The sequence below is a fragment of the Kryptolebias marmoratus genome, linkage group LG11, assembly GCF_001649575.2.
Source record: "Kryptolebias marmoratus isolate JLee-2015 linkage group LG11, ASM164957v2, whole genome shotgun sequence".
Classification (NCBI taxonomy): Eukaryota; Metazoa; Chordata; class Actinopteri; order Cyprinodontiformes; family Rivulidae; genus Kryptolebias; species Kryptolebias marmoratus.
In genome coordinates this window covers 22715317-22736921 of record NC_051440.1, presented here as the reverse complement: position 1 = coordinate 22736921, position 21605 = coordinate 22715317, and the positions used below count along the sequence as shown (strand labels likewise).

At 39.8% G+C, this 21605-nt stretch overlaps 1 protein-coding gene across 4 annotated transcripts in view; it reads left to right on the top strand.

The window, feature by feature from the left end:
* The window catches only part of mtss1la (MTSS I-BAR domain containing 2a), a 32271-nt gene that overhangs the window by 3494 nt on the left and 7172 nt on the right, over positions 1 to 21605 (top strand). Inside the window, exons 1-7 of one of the 4 annotated variants that reach the window (XM_017419033.3) lie at positions 25 to 559; positions 3184 to 3245; positions 3358 to 3431; positions 17873 to 17957; positions 19074 to 19165; positions 19255 to 19329; positions 19774 to 19782. In XM_017419033.3, the coding sequence (XP_017274522.1) occupies positions 491 to 559; positions 3184 to 3245; positions 3358 to 3431; positions 17873 to 17957; positions 19074 to 19165; positions 19255 to 19329; positions 19774 to 19782 (466 nt within the window). In that variant the 5' untranslated portion in view covers positions 25 to 490. Of the gene's footprint in view, positions 1 to 24; positions 560 to 3183; positions 3246 to 3357; positions 3432 to 17872; positions 17958 to 19073; positions 19166 to 19254; positions 19330 to 19773; positions 19783 to 21605 lie in introns of those variants that run through there. The other 3 variants (XM_017419031.3, XM_025006551.2, XM_017419032.3) reach the window with 3 other exon arrangements.

Genomic DNA, 21605 nt, shown 5'->3' with positions numbered 1-21605 from the left:
GGGGGGGGGGGGGGGGGGGAAGAACCTGACCGGCCCCTTTTCCATTCCCATGGATCGTATTACTGGAGTCTCCAGCTCCGAGACATCTGCTGCGCCGCTAACAACAGAGCGCGTCCCCGCGTCCCCCTGCGACCGAGCCCGGCTCCCCCCCACCCAGCAGACCCGTGCGCTCCCTCTCCGCTGTGTGCATGTGCCCCGCACGTTTTCCTGCTGTAGTCCGAGCAGCAGGCGCGTCCGTCCGTGCCTCCTGCTCCCTCGCGCTCCATCCCTCCCCTCCCGAGCGGCGGAGCGAGCAGCAGCGCCCGGTGCGTCCGGCAGCACATTTCTTTTTGTTTGGGCTGCTTGGCGTCCTCACGGCTCCTGGTAACGTTGTTAGAGAGGAGGACAACGAAGGGCGGATGAACAGAACAAATGAGTGAGGAAGCCTGAACCCAGGGGGAGGATTTTTTTTGTCTTTCCACTCGCTTTTTTGTTGTTTGTTTTGGACACCATGGAGTCTGTGGAGAAGGAGTGTGGAGCGCTGGGGGGATTATTCCAGGCCATCGTTAACGACATGAAGGTAACACACAGATATATTAAATTAGACTGAGATGATTATTATTTTTTTTATCTGACCTTCGTGGCTGAACGGTGGCTGTGCAGACGCATATTTTTACTGCCTTTGTCTGTTTCATCGGGTCCTCCCCCCACATCCCACATGAAACACTGCTGCAGGACAAACTGAGAGGTGAAACATGTTTCCCTTTGTGTTATTTGCATATTGTACAGCAGGTCTGTCGGCCACTGGTTGTCACAACACTTGAGCCAGTGAGTCAACCTGTTTACCGTACAATAAGCGCCTGCATGGAGACATAAACACATCACAAGCCTGCTAACATTACCAAACAAAGATGCTCCATTTGTTTCAGGACTCAAAAGAATGCATCTTGATAAAAAAAGACTGTTGGAAATGTATTAAATGCCTATCAGAAGTAGGAGGAGGTGGAGTTTACAGGGAGCTCAAAAGTGATGATGTGCCATTTGACCCCACTCAATTGTTGAGTCTTTATCCTAATCAGTAAAGGATGCTCTGAAAGGAAATAACAGTTTCATCACCTCAGCCTGCTGAAAAGAAACAGGAATGGAAGGTTATTGATTGTGCTTCTTGATGTCTGTGGAAGTAAATCCCTTCTTTTGCAGTATGTTGCTCCAAGCCTGACTTTGGTCATCTGTCTGCAACAAATCTGTGTCACACAAGTTCTCTGCCTCCTAAAATAGTTTGGAGTAATCCCATATGCAAAGACTGGATGACTCTCCCATGTAAATTGGTATTGGGGGTTGGGGGAGGGGTCAAGTGAAGGAAGTTGTACCAGGGTGGTCTGTTGTTGCTCCAAGACAACAGATGGAAAGTGTGAACATATCCATCAGGCCTGTAAGCAGCTCCGAGTCTTCTCATTATGCAGGATGCTCCGGATGCTTACAAAGAGGTCAAGCATCAAGCTGTGCTCTCAAGCTTATTTTTATTCTTATTTTTTTTATTGATTGCAATCTCACAGGCCCCTTATGCTTTCTCAGAGACTATTTATGCCCCCCTTATTTGTCAGGCTTAAATGAAATCACCTTCCAGCTATTGACAGCACTGATTTAGTTTCATATGTTTCCCTTTCCTGATGGTAGGACCAGAGAGACAGTGGCTAACATCTGATAAGCAGTGCAGATGAATCAGGCCGAAGCTCTTAGTCAGCACAGTATCGATGTCCACTGTCTGAGAAAGAGATCTGACCTCATTCCTGCCGGTTTGCTGGGCATTGAAAGCCTGTTAGCACACAAACACACACAGGCACACACACATGCACACACATACAAAGGGAGCACAGCAGCACAGCCTTCCTGATTGTGAACAATAATGGAGCTTAATATTTACTAATTGGCACGATGTACATGCAGTGCACTTTGCGATCTTAGCTTTGTTTTAAACAGGAAGCTGCACCTGTTGGTTATATAACTGTAAGCTGCAGGAAAAGAGAGAAAAAGAGTATGAGGAGGTGAAAGAACAGTGGGCAGAGTGAGAATGACTCAACTGGATTAGATCAGCAATTAGATCAGATTTGAGTGGCACATTTTCATTTAAAGACTCTCTTTTGATACAGCCCTTGAACATCAGCTCCAAGGACAATGCTTTTAACCTCACTCTCTGGTAAATGATGAGCCACTGATGGGAGGAGGAGCCATTTTTTTCCTCTCACTTCTGACTTTCCATCCACCCTTACCACCCTGGACTCTGCTGGGTGTGGATAAGGATCCAAACTTGTGTACCCACCTGTGTGCCGTGCATGTCTCTGCCCCCTTTTTCACTCTGCCCTCAGCTGTCTTGGCAGAGCATCCCTCTCGCCTCTGGGAGTCACAGACCTCCCAAGCTAATTAAGCACCTGTTGAAGTCAAGTGCGAACAGCCAGACTGGAAGGCTTATGGCTAAGTTTTTTCTTCTGAGAGGATGGCTCCTAAATCACTGTCTAAGGCAAAAGCTTTATCCAAGAGGAGCTGGGAGTTAACCTCTGTCATTACCAGAATGGGGGTTATACTAGAAGTGATGATGAGCAAGACTTTTTCCAGATTGCATGCAGGCTATATATAGTCTGGATGTGGAACTCAGTTTTTGGCTTTTCTCCATCAAAGAGGCACACAGGGGTTATGCTTTTCTTTTCCTTACTTCAGGGCTCATGCTCTTGCTTTAATGGGATCTAGCCTTCAGTGTGTTTTATGTTTGGCTTCTGCACTTATGCTCAAGGCAGAGAGTGATTATCTGGCGGTAAATCTAATCCAGATTTTTCAAAGACAAGTCTGTACTACCTGCACGTAAACGATCATGATACAGAGAGAGAAGATTGATGACAGCTCTAATACTGATTTATAACAAAATAACATTAACATTAAGACGTCAAAGTGACCTTTTTAAAGACAAGTCAGCACATCTAACTTAGTTAAAAGCCAAGCTTCTTTCTTTCTTGATTTTTAAATTTCAGTCCATTGTCTAGTTGAATAAAGTTGATGCCCAAATTTCATCAAGTTGCACCAGACACTACCCTCATGAATAGAATATTATGTCTTCTCAAATCTGAATATCTTTAACAGAGTGTTGTTTTGCACCTAAATGTCCTTGGTTAGATATTTATTTGGTGCAATGCTTTCCTTTTTTCTTATCAGAGCTCATACCCTGTGTGGGAAGACTTCAGTGCCAAGGCCACAAAGCTGCACTCTCAACTCAGGTGAGAAGCAGTTTGTGCAAACTGTAAACCTCTGTGACAAAGTTTCTTATGCAATGTTTATATTCTCTTTATGTAGTCAGAGGGCAGTGAACACATTCTGATATATTTGCAGGACCACAATTCTGGCAGCGGTGGCCTTTTTAGATGCCTTTCAGAAGGTGGCAGACATGGCTACCAACTCTAGAGGTAAGAGGAGTATCCAGTTAATCCAATTAATTGGTGCTCCAACACTGTGGAGCAAAAATGACATGTGAATAAGCAAAACAAAACAAACAAAAAAAACCTTTACTCTGTTTTATCAAACAGTTAGACATTTTTATTGAGTATTACACACATGAAAAAATCTGGATTCTACATGTTTTTTATTTGATGTGATAGTGCCCCTGTGCCTTCGGTCCACCTCTTTTGAAACAAGGCTAGAAGTAACAGGTTTGAGATGTGGAGCACTGCTCAGGTCTTCTTATAACACTGTCTCTGTTTTATTGTTTTTAGGCATTTAAACGGTAAGGACGGTATGATAGAAAAATGTAGTGTTTTTTACAGTGTGACTTTTTAACACAGTGGTATACTTTGAAACTGGTAGTTGGTCTTTGCCTAGTCTTCACTCCACCACTTCTACTGGAGTGAAAGGTTAAAGAAGACAAGCAACTGCTATTCATTGATCTGAACTGTTTTTCTCCCTGCTTTTAATCATATAACTGTGCAAATCACTGCACAAACTTAACAAGTTGAATCAATATTTCTAGCTTTTTTCCCCCCACATCATTCATAAAGCAGACATTTATCGCAAGACTCTAATAACCATTTATCACACTGAGATGAAAGAAAAAAGTAGGATCAGCTAAAAGGGAGAAGGCAGCTTATTGTTTTCAGTCCTAATGAGGTCTGCTGATCTGCTTTGTCACCCTCCTAGCAGTGGCTGAAACTCCGGTTAGAGGAATGCCTGATTAACACAGATTTCCTTGGAGTTGATCGTCGAGAGTAGTATGTAGGTCAAAAAATTCCTGCTAGCCCACGCAGCGGCACAAAGTCTCCTGACACACACTGAAATGCAATCACGCAGGAGCAAACATGCATTTGTGCACAATATATATTAAGAGGGTGACAGCTGGTAGCCGGCCACCTGACCTCATAGGTCACATACCAGTGGGCTTTTAAACAGTTTGTACCAGAACCCCACCATCTTTACAACTGATTCCTGATGAAAATATAAAAAAGAGGCACTTCTTCAACACCATGTACCATGTTTATTCTCATACCCTCTCCATCACCAGTCACAGTTATTTATTTTGGTTTATTTTTTTATCTTAAAGTGACGTTTAATGAGAACGGACATGAGTTTTTTGAAGAAGCTAGGCTTGTGTCGACCAGCAGGCTGCGTACACTTGGCAGCGTGCTTCAGTAAAACAGGAAGATAAATCATGGCAGGCCAAGACTTCAAAGGAAAACTGCAGTAAAATCAGTTAAAAGAACAGAATGATAGATGGCCTAGAAAAAGATGAGAGAGATGAGCGAGCTGACTTTCGCAGCTGTAGATGCATTACACGCCTGTAAGTGTGTCACTCATACACCCACTCACTTTTCTGCTTCTCTCCGAGCAACATTAACTGAGGGATTAATGTCATCCTTCTCAGGCCACCGACTGTATGAGCGATGAGAGACTTTCAGAGCAATTAAAGAGGAACTAATGAAACATGGCTCAGACCGGCAGTACAGTCTGTGGACAGAAAATGAAGAATTTTTATTTTTTTATCATATTAAATCGTCTAACATTAATAATTTCTGAATGTGATATTTTCTCATCATTTATTCAACATTGCTTTAAGGATGGTAACATAAACTGGTGTACCAAGAAGATTCAGAATTATTATTTGTTGGATTGTGTATAAGTTTCAAACAAATGCAGAAAACATCCATAAATGTGTTCTTACAGGGATGGCTGTTATAAAACATATTAACCTTTTGTCTGCACACAAATGATGATTTAGGTCACGCTAGGATAAAGATATTCAGAAGCCTCTGTTTGCTGTGTTTTCATGTATAAAGAAATAAAAGAGCAAATATTTAGTGTTTCCCATTAGGATGTGCGTAATGTTCCTCCTTTGTTTACTTTGTTGCATTAGTTATTTTCAACAAACGGTTCACACATTTCAAAGAAAATGTGAGGCTTCAGCTCAACTGAGTGTGACGTTGTCAAGATTAGATATGCACATGGTAAAATAAGAACACATTTATATTATGTGTGAATTAGGATGAAGCACATCAAATACTGCTGTGCAGAGATCCACTGTGAAACTGTGTTTGTGCATTTTATGGGATAGGTAAATTTCACAAGACAAAATAAATATTGAGAGAGTTGAGTTTATAGCTGTGCAAACATCTACCTGACAATCAGACTAACCGGCAGATGCAGGTTTGAGATCGACTCAGAGTGTCTCGTGCAAACATGCGTTTTTTTGTTTACAAGTGCAAAGTGGAGTGCAGCTGGGAAAACGCCAAAAGTGCAGCAAGAACAATTTACAGTTCATATGAACATTTCTGCATCAGTTTACTTGACAAATAAATATATATTGTAAATATGCCATATATTATATGCTTCAGGAAGTAAAGTAAAGTCTTGCTGATTTATATTCTTAACACTTCGGCAAGGCTGGGAGATTGTTATCATAACATTTAACCCTCCGTGGCCTTCGGGTTAAATTGACCCGAAGTTACAATGACTTCTCTTCCTCTCTTCAGTTACGAGGGCTTCAGGAGGGTTAAGTAATGTTCGATATTAGCTGTTTTAACACACCAACATAACTTCAATAACTGTGAGTCCTGAGCTCAGATTCCTTCAATAACCAGCTCTTTTAGGCCCAGCAGGGTGAGCAACATCTGTAATGTATTTTGCCGTTCATTTAAGTTTGGATCATTGCAGAAAACCTCTTTGAAGATACACTTTGATCAAACAGTTTTCAAACTTGCATGGTTTGATTTTTAATTCTGACCCCATCCATCCTTTACATTTCTAGCAAAACATATCTCACTGTGAAGTGCAGGAGAAATCAGGATGAACTTTTATGAACATTTCTTTTAACCTGTCTGGTGTTTATGTGTGAAAACAGCTTTACAAGGTAAAATTAATATTGTGGATACATTGTAAGAAAAGTGAATTTCTTACCAAAACCACGTTTTAAGTTTGAATCTTCCCAGTTGATATGTGCTTAATGCAGAAGTAGTTTTCTTCTGTGTGGTCATTAAATGGACTGAAGAGGGTTTGGTAGAAGAAAGAGGAATAAACCTTTATAAACTGAAGTGAACTGCACATCTGCAAACTGATTCACTATGAAATATCCTTCCAGATGCACCTTTTTATTGTCAAAGGTTGTTTTCTACATCAACGTTTTGTGACAACTAGTGCTGATAACTTGATAATTAATAACTTAGAAATTCATCTTCATTACAAGGTAATTTTATGCACACTTTATGGATTTCTTAAGCAACTGACAGACGTCTTTGTGTGACATTGTAACTGTGCTGTTGCTGATTTCTTGATCATATTTGTATATAAATTATATCTTTTATTGGTAATTAAAGATTACAATCATAAAATTTAAGAAAGATTAAGGAGTAAAAGATTTAAGAGTGTAGCTTTCACAAGGATGTCTGAAATCCTGACAGGACTGAATTTTTACCTGCTGCAGTCCTGCCTATGCAACCGAAAATGTTCGCTGTTTTAGCATTTAGCAAAAAACCTGGGGGCTTTGAACAGATGCCAGTGCAGCTGTTTTAATAATTATTACACAGGATAAGCAATTGGATAGCATTAATTTGAGCTCTGAGATATGTTTTCAACACATTTCACTAAAACAAGCAAAAGGCTAAGTGATGCTTAGTAGAGTTCATTCTGTGTGCTTTAATTTTTTTAGTTGGTTCAGAAAACCTAACACATAATCTGGACATTTTATGTGCTTTAAACCACAGTGCCATTTCAGCTCCACTGCTCCTTTGGGAGCATTTTCACTCTTTGCATGCTTCGAACTCTGTAATTAATTTGGTAGGAGGAATGTCGATTTTTATTGGAACAGGCCTGTGGTGTACAGGAATAACCTTTAAACCTCATTCTGCTGGTTCTATGACTGCAGTTGGGCAACATTGTCCTTCTGTGCGCGGCAATATTTTAATAAAGGTTTTTTTTAGAAGATATCTCCATCCAGATGTTCCACTATTAGAGTGGTTAATGTAACTAACTATTTGACTTGGAAAACAGGATTATTACTTGCCAGTCCTTGTAACTGTTTTTCTTCAGTCTCTGTCTTCCTTCGTGTGTGTGTGTGTGTCTCTTTCTGCCTGGAGTGATCATGTTCGTCTCAGTGTCTGCCATATATCCATATAGGACCAAACGCACCACAGGAGGCGTGCCCTCAGCTATGAACTGTTGGCCGTCATCACTGTCACCCTGATCCCCTCTTGTGTTTGGGACGAGCTGCAGCTGCCGGCACAGCTGCAGTTGTGCATCGTGTTCTTCTTCTTCTGCCTACTTTAATGTACCTTTGACACACTCACCCCATCACCCCTTTAACTCTCACACCCTCCAGACTGCGTGCGCTTCCCTGCTCGCTGCCAAAGAAAGCAACATTTCCCCTCATTCAGTACTTCTTGATAGATCCAGAGAGAGAGAGATCGGAGAATGAGAAAGGATTGAATGATTTCCTGTCTGAAGTTTCTGTTGTCTTGTGCTGTGAGGGCAGCTTCTCAAATAAACCCCTGATAACTATATAATGTGTGAGATCATCCAACCTCTCCACCTGGTTCAACCTTCTTTTGCTGTCTGTCTATAAAAGAGTCAAACTATTGTCATTTTTGCTCCTGTTAGGACTTCTTCTTGTTTCTGTTGTTAGTTTTTAGGGTTTACGATCATGGTATCAGCATTTTATAAAGAAGCTGTGTGAGGTGGCTGCCAGGCGTTTTGGCACCTTGTTCCTCCGAGCTCCGCTGTTGGATCTGTGTCTGAAGGCACGTCTGCCTCTGTGAACTAGAACCTTCCATCTGGGTTCAATAAAGGTCTGCTAGCAGCAGAACTATATTAGCTGGATGTATATGGAGATTTTAAAGCTTATAAAGATGTATGTTTCGCGTTTCAACACCCATCTTTTTGGTGACTTAGTTTGAGGCCCTGCAGACTGGCCCGCCTAGTGGATTTGGTGTATTGACTAGCCCTTTTCTGTTACTTATTAAATGCTGTGTGAGCCATTTTAGTGTTTTGCTGTTTTTAAGATAGATGGCTTACATTTTAATGTTAAGATTTTCATTTTTTTGTGGTTGAATTGAGTAGACATCAAAGAGGTTGTTGATCAAGGCTAATGGTCCGTGATTGTATAACAGACAAGCTCCACATTTTTTTGGAAAGTGAGGTGAGGCCAGTGGGGAGTGAGCTGACCTGGATTGTGGGGGTGGGGGGTTGCGGTTGGTTGCTGTGGGATTTCCACAGCTCTGGGTATCCAGGGTAGGCAGAGGCGTTGAGCTAATCCTCTTAACCCCACTCTGTAACACACAGACAGAGAGTGCCTTCACTTGTTTCCCTCATCAGCCAACCCCGGCTTTAAAATTCACACTCAGGGATCATTGACCAGACTGCTGTGCACTGCAAGTTTGTTCATGCTAATAAAGCCTTTCTGTCTTTACATCCGTGAGCCAGAAGAATATACACACACCATTACAGACACAGCTGTGATGTTTCTGTGGGTCATTGCCAGTCTTCTCTGTCTTTTCTTTCGTATTGTACGGTGCTTACAGAGTGAAGGTATGCTTGTAGATCAGTGTGTCAGTGAAGCAGTAATCTGCTTGGCCACTGTACTTCTCTGGGGTTGGCAGATGGAGCGGATATCCCTACCCGCCATCTGGACATCCTGGCATGAACGAGATGTGGTCGTGGCCTAGTGCTGAGCAAGATCAGGGGATTACTGTCTTCTCTGCTATCCCAGCGGTCCAGCTATTTGTATAAACACGTCAAATAATGAGCAGAGCCTAGTGATGAGAAGTGACATCCATCAAGCTCAACATTTCATGTCCAAGCCTGCATATACGAGCCTGTATTGTAATCTCTGCACCAGAACCAGAGGTTAGAAGAATGGAACTGTGGGTTGAAATCATAAAAAGAGCTTATAGATTTTCTGTTTTGTGGATTATGTTCATTAGGTCACATAGATGAATGCATTAGTTGATACATTACGGTTTGTTGTGCCATTCTGGTAATTGATTCTTCAGGTCCTTAATGACTTTCTGCCATAAGGTCAGTATTGACAAAAGCCTCTTATTTTCCCTTCAGCTGTCTACCTTGTCTGTCCTAACAGTTTCCGATGCAGCTTTTCAGGACTCGCTCATGACTTTAGAGGTCTTGACCTCAAAACTGAATGTGGTCACCCTCCAATAGAATATTTTCCGTCTATTTTACCATCTTCATGCAAGAAGTGAAGCATGAGATTGCAGTTGTAATAATGTGAAGAACAGATGAAGAGAGGAAATAATAACTGGAGAGAAAACAAACTTTCTGGTTTTGTTCTGAGGGTGAATACCAATCTAAGACGACTGACACGAGACTGGAACGGAACACTTTGTTCAAATGTTTTTTTGAATATGAACTTCGTGTCAGACTAAGAAGGGGAGGGAAAAAAAACACACGAGACAGCCTGATAGAGGAATGCAAGCAGGGACATTGACAGAGGCAATGAAAGGAATATGCAGAGTTCAATAGACTGAAATGGCAGCAAGCTGAAATGAACAAAAAATGTTAATAAGATAATAGAGCTTGTATAGATTTCAGTTTGACATTCACACTTGAAGTGTACACCAAGATCAATGCAGAGGAAATTGTTGAGTGATGATAACAATTTTCACCTCAGATTATGTTAATGCTTAGTCGCTAAAGATGGAGTTGAACTTAATTAAATTACTTTAAAGTATGTGCATGTCAGCACCGTTTGCAGAATTGTTTACAAATGAGCAGAGAGAGCAGAGTGTTTTTAGCTGAGACAGGCATTTGCTGGGGTTGTAAAACCAGCAGAACTTGGGTCATCTGATTGAACAGATTTACAGGTTTAGTTTTTTTAAAGACTGAGGCCTTGTCCACACAGAAATGCTGTCCTAGTACAAAAAATCTTATTATTTTTATTTATAAAAATGTCCTTGTAAACATGGCACATTTTTTAGAAAGGTATTTATCCACACAGAAATACAGAAAACAACTCAAAACTATGCCAGGCCTGTGTGTGATGCTGTTATCCTGCCCCAAAATTACATCAGAAACGGGAAAGTAGGTGTGCAGCAGACGCTCCAAACTGTTAATACAAGAAGAAGAAGAAAAGGATGGTGAATACAGGAGCCAAAACTAAATATTTTTGTGGACTGACAATGAAGTGGAACCTCTCCTTGGTGTCATATTAAACAACTGTTGACTATGAGTCATGCAGGTCCAAATATGGGGACATAATGGACGCTTTTCAGGCACAGGGAGGGACGGCTGGAAGGAAGGGTTTTCCTCAAGGTACACAAAGCATGCCAAGTGAAATTATTATTTCACTAGTATTGATTTTTAAAACTATTCACATGTCTCACACAAAAAACACAAGGGTGGTGTTTCAAGGTTTTTCATTTTAGAACCCAGTTTCAAAAAAATACTATTTTCAAACTAAAATGCTGTTTCTGTGTGGACACAAAGCTGAAACAAACAAACAAAAAGTACATTTGTGTATTCACAAAACATTTTTCCCATTTGGACAGGTCTTGAGTTTAACATCATTGAGTAATTATCCTTTCTCACTCAAAGATTTATCAGTTCCATTATCTTCACATTTAAATATCCCTTAAAGGCGTGTGATGAAGACAACTCTTGTGGATCATTTCCATTTCCCGTGTATTCTCCTGTATTTCTCTTTATCCCTTTTTTGTCTGCAGTGAAAAGCACATCTGGACAAGGGGTAATAGGTATTTTTAGCAGCATTTATGTCCCTGAACAGGAAGCTCCTCCAGCAGGGAAAAATCACTTGTTCGTCTCCTCCTATTGAGTCATGTCCTAATGCACACCAGAACATCAGGATACACCGGGGGCTGTCTGTGGGTGTTTCTGGCTGAGAGGTGAAACTTGCTGTGTGCATTGTCTGGCCAGGCAACAATAGGATGAGTGTGTGTTGATCTGTGTGTGTGTTTGTGAGCAATTGAAACAATTTAGCTCGAGGCCACTTCCTCTGCCTTTTAGTTTTATTGTTGCCGATGACACGAGACATTCCACATTTACAGTGAGGAAGCAACACAAAGACTCGGAATGATGTTTGAGTTTTTGCTGCAGACATAAATGGCACGTGTGTTTATGAATAAACACACTCACATTCATTTGTAATATGTTTTCTTGTTTTCACATAGTTAAATCAAGTTATAACATTTGTAAATGAAAATGATGCTTGGAAAACAGTTAAGTCTTTGGCAAACAAACTTACTTACTAAAATCACCTTTTCCTCATGCCGCTAAGCTCACTCTAGTCAAAATGACAATACTTCCCATTCTGGACTATGGTGACATCATCTACAAAATGGCATCAAGCACTGCCCTAAAAAATTGGACACTCTTTATCACTCTGCTATTCGTTTTGCCACCAATTCACCTTTCCATACTCCTCACTGTGATCTCTACAAACTGGTGGGCTGGCTTCCCCTTCAAACCGACAGCTCCATTACAGGCTTTACTTTGTCTACAAGAAGATCCTGAGTAAGACACCATTTTATCTGTCATCTCTTCTTCACCTCGTCCATCATAAATATAACACTAGATCGAGGGAATATATCGAGTTCATCATTCCAAAAACTTTCACTACTTTTGGCTGCAACTCCTTCTGCTTTTCTGTTGCAGACAGCTGGAATACCTCACAAAACACTCTCAAACTCTCAACTTTGACATCTCTCTCTAATTTCAAGCTTAAACTTCAAAAGAATATAGTTGACTGCTGTGCTTGCTGACTATTTTCAGATGCACTTTGGGCTTTTATAATTTTACATACATATCCCCTACTTTTTTATAAATACAAGTACAGAAATAGACATTTTTTATCCTTAATATACAGTGTGTGTGTGTGTGTGTGTATGTATGTCTGTATGGTTCTGTACAATATATTAATGTACCTATTTGATTGCTAGAATTTCTTGTCCAGGTCATATTTATAAATGAGAACTGGTTCTCAAACATTTTACCTGGTAAAATTAAAAATAAAAATCATTGCAATTTGAATTATTAGTCTCATGTTTTGGCTTTTCAGAAATATAGACTGGGCTTACTTTTTCCAAAACTCACTAATTTCTTCTCAAACATCTTGTGTTTTATTTATTTTCCAAAGCTTTAACTGGGTCAAGAGAATTTTGACTCACAATTAGGAAGTCAAAACAATATTATAAAAATAATTTTGTTTTAAATTCTTTGATTTTAAAGTCAAGCGCAGTGTGAATATAGCCACATTTTTAAATTAGAGGGAATCAGAGAAGTTTCTTAAAAGACTCACTCTGTTTTTGTCTGACATCTGAAATTTCTGCAACTTGAGTTTGATTTGTAACTCTCCACGATCCATGTCCACATGTGGCTGTCTTATCCACCAGTCTTACGAGCTCAGATCAGAGGCTGTTTCTCCCTAACCAGCAGGCACAACGGATGCTGCTTTATTTATGAATCTAACTACCCCCACTGTGCAGCACCACTAAAACTCCAGCTGTGCTTTGAAGCAAATTTTTGATGATCTGAATTTATGATGCTTTGTAAGGTTTTTAAGTCAGAAATTTCTGCTGCGTGTTTGGTCTAGTGGTAACTAAACAAGACCACAAAATTAGATCAGCTCTTTACAATTCTCTTTTGTCTTTTCTCCCAAGACAGGAACATCAGTTGTAAATTTACTTAAAGAGCATACAGCACATATGCTGGGAATGGTTTGGATGACAAAAAAATAAAGAAATAAAAATAGAAAATTTAGTAGTTTCTGCAAATTTCATGTTGCATAACATTTTCTGTAACATAAATGCAGAAGGCTGACTGACTGATGACATTTTTTTTTAAGAAACTGAAACTAAATTTGGCTAAAATTGCCTAACCAGTAGCTAAAAGCTAAAAATAAAAAAAAAAACTGTAGCTAAATAGTAAAATAAGCAAAACCATAGCTTAAAGCTAAGATTTTGCAAAACAGTAACTAAAAGCTAAATTTAGCACAACTGTAGTTAACGACTAAAATAAGCAGAACAGCAGTCAGACGCTAAGTTTAGAAAAGCAGAATCTAAAACCTAAAACTAGGAAAAAAATTTCAGATCTGTAGCTACATGATAAAATGAACATAGCAGTAAGATCACCAAAATAGTAGCTAAAACTAAAATTATCAAAACAAACACCTAAAAGCTAAAAGTGTGCTAAAATATAAAATCCACATTCCTTTCAGTGAAACCAAAAAGTTAAATAAAGTTAAATATTTTATACAAGTTTTAAATCCTAAAAATCAGAGCAACCATCTCCTGAATGATCTCAACGTTTTGATACTGAATGACTAAATTTGCTGAAAGTGTGCTGTAGTAGTTAGATGCTGAAAACCATATAGAAGAAACTATAAACTGGAAAAATAATAATCCCACAATTACATTATTTACGGTAATTGTGTATACTGGTTCTGACTTCTCATCCTGACTTAATGTGGGAGATGTAGTCTCGGCAGCGCCTGCTGCACCTGCAGCAGCAGCCCAACACTTCCTTCACCTCCTGACTGGCTGAACTCACCCCTCACTGCCAGTAATGTGCCCTCTTTCATCCTCCACTCTCCTCCAATTTCATCCCACAGTCCCTTTCATCCATCAGAGGCCTTCACTGTGCTTCTGCCAGTTCACACTCTGCGTTCCTTAAAACGGGTGAGGGAGGGTGAAGGCCAGGAGCTTATCTGTCTGTGCCAGCCACAGTTGGCTCCGAAGCCAAGGTGCCAACATGGGGAATAACTGTTGTCCCATGGATGATGGAATTTCCTCAGGTCAGTGTTGGCTATGGGAGAGCAAAGTAAAAGGGACTTCATATTCCTAGAAATATTATAAGTTAGAATGTTCTGTACTTTCTCTTCTGCAGTCAATATAAACACTCTTTATTGACACAGTAAACAGAGGTAAATGGAACTCACTCCGAAGTGAGTGGAGGTTGATTCAGGCTGAAAACAGAAGGAAAGCCTGTCTGGAGCTGAACTGTCATCCAGCCTAGTAGTTTAAGCAGCAATGAAACCAGAGTTGAACATCAGAGTTTAAATGTTTAATGAGAAATATAGTCTTAACTAAGCTCCCATGTTGAAGACATCAAGGAGTGAGGCCTGTGGCAGTTCAGCTCCTGGCAGTGTAACCCCCTATAAAGCAGGCCTATAAAAATGCTCCTCCTTCCCCAAAGAGTCAGAGGAGTTAATCAGAACCAGAGCTCTGGGTGGAACCGCTCACTTAACGCTGGGACCGCACTGGGCTGGTTGTGGATGCTGGAGCTTAAAGTTTTCCACCAAATCCAACCAGTTAGGGCTTAACCTTTCCAACGGCAATTTCAATGTACTTTTCAACATGCACAGCAGATCTCTTGGCATCTGTGTCAGATGTCTGATGAACAACACATTGCTACACTCTCAGTGTCTCCCAGTTGTTTGCTCCTTGGCCTACATGATAGCCTAAAATTTATGATTGGGTTGCATAACAACTCTCCTCCATTCTTGTCTGTGTGTGTTTTTTTTTTAAATTCATACATATGTGGGTGTCTGCGATATTCTTTTGAAACTGATATATGTTTAAAACCACAACAAAATCTATTTAAGTCTCCTAAAATCACTAATTTATTAGAAAGATGAAACACCAGAAATATTCATTTACAAAAAAACACAAAGGAAATAAGTCTGTCTTTTAATATCCCTCAAATTAGGTTATTTTAGTGATATTAAACCCTCCTCCCTGTTTGTGAATGTTTGCCACAATCCTGTGAAGCCATGCAGGGTGCTGTGGGAGTGAATCACTGTGTCCCTGTTCATCCGGTCGAGGCCAGAGGCCAGCAAGGCTCTTGGAAATGGCCAGGAAGCCTCTGAAGCTCCCCAGGATGTAGCTGTCAGCTGATCCCCTTTCGGGAGGGGAAGACAGAGAGGAAGAGGTGGGGAGCAGAGAGGGGGGGGAATTGGCAGGTGTGGAAGGGACAGGAGAGCATGGGCTCTCTCCAGCTGACAGTGACATTGGCAATGTCTGTTAAAGAGATACCAAAGCCCATATTACTCCCTCCCCTTGTCCCCCATCCAGCTCTACTTTAGTCTCCTTCCAACCTGCAAGAGCAGATCCACAGCTGTAGACATCTTTATGATGAAAACTGCATAACCTGGGTCTGCAAAAGGTAATTAATTGTAGATGTTCACCCAATGGTTACTTTCTGAGCTTCATTAAAATCTGTTCAGTGGTTCATGAGTTTTGTTTTTTTTACTGCAGACATGCTTGACTGTAAAGTTAATAGTAAAGTTTTAAAAACAGTCCTTGCAAGATCAGATAATGGTTAGAGTATTAGTTGGGAACGACTCTCACCTACTACCATATCAAACTGTATCTCAGTATCTGTAAAATTGTCTGAGGTATAGCCATCTGTGTGTTTGATAAGCAACCATCTTGAATGGGGTTGATCCCAGAAGCTAATCAGCTGTTCTGTAGATGTCCATTCAGCAATTACTTTCTGAGAGTTTCATTTATATCTGTCCAGTGGTTCATGAGGTATTTTGCTAAGAATACAGACAAATGTACAGTCACAAACAATGGCAAAAACATTATCACCACTTTTCTTTAATTGGCAGACAATACTGACTTGCGTAGGACTTGGTGGATAGGTTCCAAGGTTGGTGCATAGGTTATTTCAATTACTTCCTGCTTGTGTTTAATGCCTGGATGTGATACAGCTGGAGGAACGTTCACCTCAAACCCTTCCGCCTTGATCACTCACCTAGAAAAGCAGGGCAATCTTCCCTTCCTTTCCCCAACACAAAAGTTAGATTACATGTGGTGACTGAATATGCCTCTGTGAGATGGGGTCAATCCCTGTTACTGAGTCTTTACTGAAACAACTCATGATTTTGACAAATAGAGTGAAATGTTTCTTATTTTGCAGTATGATGTGCTACCAGTTGGAAACTGTAACCTACTGTATGTTTGTGATATCTGGAAAGCTGAACAGCAGTCTCAAGCGTTTTTAATACAGACTTTCATGTTGAGCCTTCTATATTAGTCGTCGTGCTTTATTCTGTGCACTTTTGTTTTCTCCTGCCTGTTTTCATAGCGTAGTTTAGCGCTGATCTCTTTCTCTTTCACTGCCTGCCCTGCATGAATGGTGTTTGGAAACGGAGAGAACAGGAAAGGCAGAGCAGACAGGGAAGAATAGAGGGATATCCCCTTACAGGGTTGCCTCCTTTTCCCTCCAGGACAGAAGGGGTGAGAACTTCGGAAAGGGTGGGGGGGTTGGTAAATCACATCACTTGTCTGCTGGCAAACCTCTGTGTACGCAGTCCAAAAGTCATCATGCAAACAAATATACAATTGTGGATGCATCTTTTGTAAGGCCTATGTGCTGTTGTTGTCCTATCTTTCTGCTTGTGTATGTGTGTGTGTGTGTGTGTGTGTGTGTGTGTGTGTGTGTGTGTGGTCAGAGATATTGAGATTAGCCCTATGTCGCCCAGATTACAACAGGATCAGTGCTACTATATATTACAATGGGAAACCCCTGAGGACAAAAAACATTCTTCCTCTCACATACACCATCGAACCCTCTCACATACACCATCAAACTGTCTCAAATACACAGGCCTATATGGGCCTATTTCTGTTCTTACAATTAAAAAAAAAAAAGGAAATGCATACAGAATGTCCAAAATTTCAGAGTGCATTTTATTTCTTTTCATATTGTTTTGACCCTTTTGCATACTGTGGGCCTCCTGCAGGCCAGATACTAACTTCAGCCAGATAGCTTCAGCATGGTTTTGATGACAGGGTTTGATAGCGTATATGAGAGGGTTTGGCAGTGTCTATGAGAGCATCTGATAGTGTGTGTGTGACGGTTTGATGGTGTATGTGAGAAGAAGAATGTTTTTTGTCCTAAGGGGACTCCCATATATTACTGTGGCCTGTGAACTATCAGTGCGACAGTGGGCTAGCCACGGCTTTAGGAGCTTAAGACCCCATTTAATTACACTTCTGTGGAGGGAAAAAGTATAGTAATCATTTCACACAAGCTGTTATTCACTCTGTGGTGAGAATCCTGCTCAAAGTCTTCAAGTGTCAAAAGGAAAATGCTTGTTCTGTCAAGAACGAAAGAGCAAAGCCCTCAGGTTCTTTGCCTCATTTGCTTTTTTTAAACAAGTGTGACATTTTTGGACTCCATTCTTTCAGTCAAATTGTGCTGATCTTTTGGCTGCAGCTGGAAATGCTTCCCTAGATGAGAAATGAAATCCTGTAAAGAGAGATTTAAAACACTCTGATGTGTTGTACCTTTTTATGAATATTGTTATTTTTTCTTGGCTAAACTTGTAATTGTGATTTGAAATGACCAACTCTTAAACATTAAATAATAGTTTGTTTTTTGTCTTCTTAAGGTGCCACCAGGGACATTGGATCAGCTCTGACAAGAATGTGTATGAGGCACCGCAGCATTGAAGCAAAGCTACGCCACTTCACCAAGTAAGAGACGTTTATTATGGTCTGCCACTGAAAGTGTGTGCATGTGTTTGTCTGTCTGTTACCAAAATATCACATGAACTACTGGACAGATTTTAATAAACTTGATTCTAATTAATGGACGTACATTTACAACTGATTTACTTTGGAGTCAGCCTGATTCAAGATGGCTGCCACATCACTTAAAAACCACTGACTATATAAAGTTCAGACAGATAATGACATACAGTTTGGCGTGGTAGTATTTGAGATTGATACACAACACTTATTCTGAGTACTAAAAAATTTTACAAGATTTTTGTTTAAATTTTTGCCATTTTCTGTTTAGACTCAACTTTGTCTGCCTGTCAGCAAAATATCTCATGAATCACTGGACGGATTTTACTGAAGTCTTCATGAAATAATTACTGAATGTGCATTTACCAGTGCATATTGATGTGCATATTGATCTAATATTTAGTGTTGTAGTAGTTGACATTCACAACACATACTCCAAGGGCTACTCATGGTGCAAGAGCTTTGCTTAAAACTTTAGCATTAGCTGTTGGAGTCAACCCTATTTGTCAGTTAGCAAAATGTTTCATTAACCACTGGATGGATTTTAATGAAACTTTCAAAAAGTAAACATCAGAAGGACTTCTACAACTGAATAACTTTTGGAGTCAATCTAATTAAAGATGGCTGTAACAACGAAACGAAATAAGCTAACACAAATATGGCTATAAGTCAGTCAATTTTACAAAGATTGGGCTAAAAATTTGATCTGGTAGTACATGAGAGTCTTTCTCAACACATACTTTGAGCATGGCATCAAGTTCTTGAGATCATACATAATAATGTCTTCAAAGTTTGACCATAATGGCTATAACTCTTTCATTTCTCACCACAAGGTGATCTTAGTTTAGTTTGGCAGGTGATATGCATTTCTTCAAGAAATGCTAGGTCTTTTTTTGTTTTTGTTGAATTTCTTTTTTATGTGTTTCCATGACCCAGCCCATTTTTGTTGACCTTTCTGTAATGGTTCCACCTTTTGCTTTGAGTTTTACCATGTGAGTAAAGCCTATTTTTGTACCCTCCACCCTCCATTCTTCTTATGTTGTCTCGACTTGTTGCCTTTAGTGCTCTCATGGAGGGGCTGGTTACACCGCTTCAAGACAGGATAGAGGAATGGAAGAAGACAGCCAACCAGCTGGACAAAGATCATGCCAAAGGTGAACAACCAGAAAAATATACAAACCTGTTATGGCACAGTGTGTGCTGGAAATTTATGCGCCTTTTATATTTTGCTTGCTCTCTGCAGAGTACAAAAGGTCTCGTCAGGAAATCAAAAGGAAGTCACTGGATACGATAAAACTCCAGAAGAAAGCAAGAAAAGGTAAGGAAAACTTTGAAAGCTTGCTCAGTCAGTAATGGATCTGCAATAAAACTCAGAGAATTGATGTGATGGTCATGGGTTTGAGCTGCAGCAGTGTCTTATAGTGAACTAGCACCATCTAGAGTGTAGAAAAAGAAAATTCACAGTTCACTGAAAGAAACTGTATGACACAGTTTCAAAGGCTCCTCTCCAGCTTTAAATACCCTACTTTATGAATCCAAAATATTTTTTTTCCTTGCTGTGCTTTATTAGCCCCTTCTTCTGGTTGTAATTAACCTTCTGTTTTCATGCAGTACCTTCACACACCAGTGGTACGGGCTAGTCTTAAACTTGCAATGTGCTGATGTTTGATACACCTAACACTGCTTGTTCTTCTGTCTCTCCGATCCCGCCTGTCACTGCACCCCTCTTCTGTTCCTTTCTGCCTTTTTACCCTGGCTGTAGAGCTTCTAGGTACGTCTTCTGTTTCCGAATGAAAACTTCAGGCATCAAAACCATCATCAGATCAAGCTGCCAGTCAGATGAAATACTGTGCTGTCTTAGCATTTTTGACTAAGGATGAAATAGTGTGACACACCTAAGGAATTTCCTTATGCACTTTACATGAAATTTGCAAGAGAAGATTGACTCTCCTGTCAGTATGGTAGCTAAATTACTGGCTGCCATATGCCATTCAACTGAGCTAAGCACAAAGACGACTTTCACCTGCACCTACTATAGCACTGTAATATATTATACTTAGCTTAATCTTTGCACAAACCACCATGTATAAATGCAGACAATGTGCTGGTGTAGAATCTCAGTCATCCAGGACATAGTAAATCCAAAAAAAGGTTAAAAAAAGCAACTGGACTTCCTGCAGACTGACTTGCTGACTGTTTTCTTCCATTAATATGCTTTACATTGAAAGCTGATGGTGACCTCATCTATACTGGGCATATTAGAGAATGGTTTCCCAACCTTTATCTCATGACAACACTAAAAATAAGTATATTTTCTAAACTTTGAAACTTTGAATAAGTTAATACCATAATACATGCATGTAACTAATTAAATTCATCCTAATGTAAAAGCAAAGATGTTGCTAAGAAAATAAGATTCAAAAATAAAAGTTCTGACTGTGGAGCACCAGATTTGCACACCATAGGACAGCAGTACACAAACCTTTCTGCTTTTGACCAACAACCCCTGACTATTTAGCTAAAGTAAACAAACCTCGCTAATAAGCCATTTACTAAAGAACCATATCAAACATAATATACGTTTTGATGTATTTATGATCATCATTTTTATTTCTGTAACAGTCAAGATGATATATGGTATTGGCAATAATTCAAGTTAATTTGATTTCTGTAGATTTTTTTTCAAGACCGCACAGTTGGTGTTTATTGCTAAACTTTGGATGACCTCCTTTGACAGAAGTGAATTAAGTCCACTTACTTGTTTCACATATCTTCTTTTAACTTTTGATTACTTAAAAGCTGTCTAACAGGCCTATTTCATCACCAGTTTTGGAACAGTTTATGCCAGCGTATCAGTCATTCCTGTGATAAACACTTCTTTGTAATGCTCTAACACTTGACTTCACGATAATGGCTAACACTTGTTTTTAAAGAACTCATAAGTACTTGTTACATTCTTATTTTGTTTCTCATTTAATTAGAGCCTTATTAAATACAAGTGTGCCAAAACATGTTGGCTGCTAATAAGCTGTCAACATGCAAATAAGAATAATAAATAAATAGTCTGCAGTATCCTGGTTTTATAGAGATAAGTACAATGGCAACAAACCAAGGCACCATTTTCAGTTTGTAGCTTTTTATTACAGCATATATATTTAATGTTTGCTTTAAATTCAAAGTTGCTTAAAAGTCAACTAAAAATGCTAAGATACATTTGACTTGCAGTCTTTTTTATGCATAAATCATGCGGTCATTTATCATTTTCATCTCATTCTTTTGTTAATTCATTTATCATCTAGTGTAACTGTGGTCTGTACTTTTGAATAACCCAGAACATTCTGTACAGTAGTGTTTTCCAGATCACATCCATTTCAGCGTCTGCACATCATTGCTGCTTGACATGATTCAGCAACCTCAAATTTCCATGTGCACGAACCATTTAGATGTGAAGTTCGTCAGTGCATCGACCTCCAGTGCACAGCAGCTTATCGTTATTTGTTCTAATCATCACATTTTTTTACTCTTCTCCCTCTTCTTCACACTTCATGCCATTTCTGTGATTATCACCCACGCCGTCATTCCTCAATCTGTTTT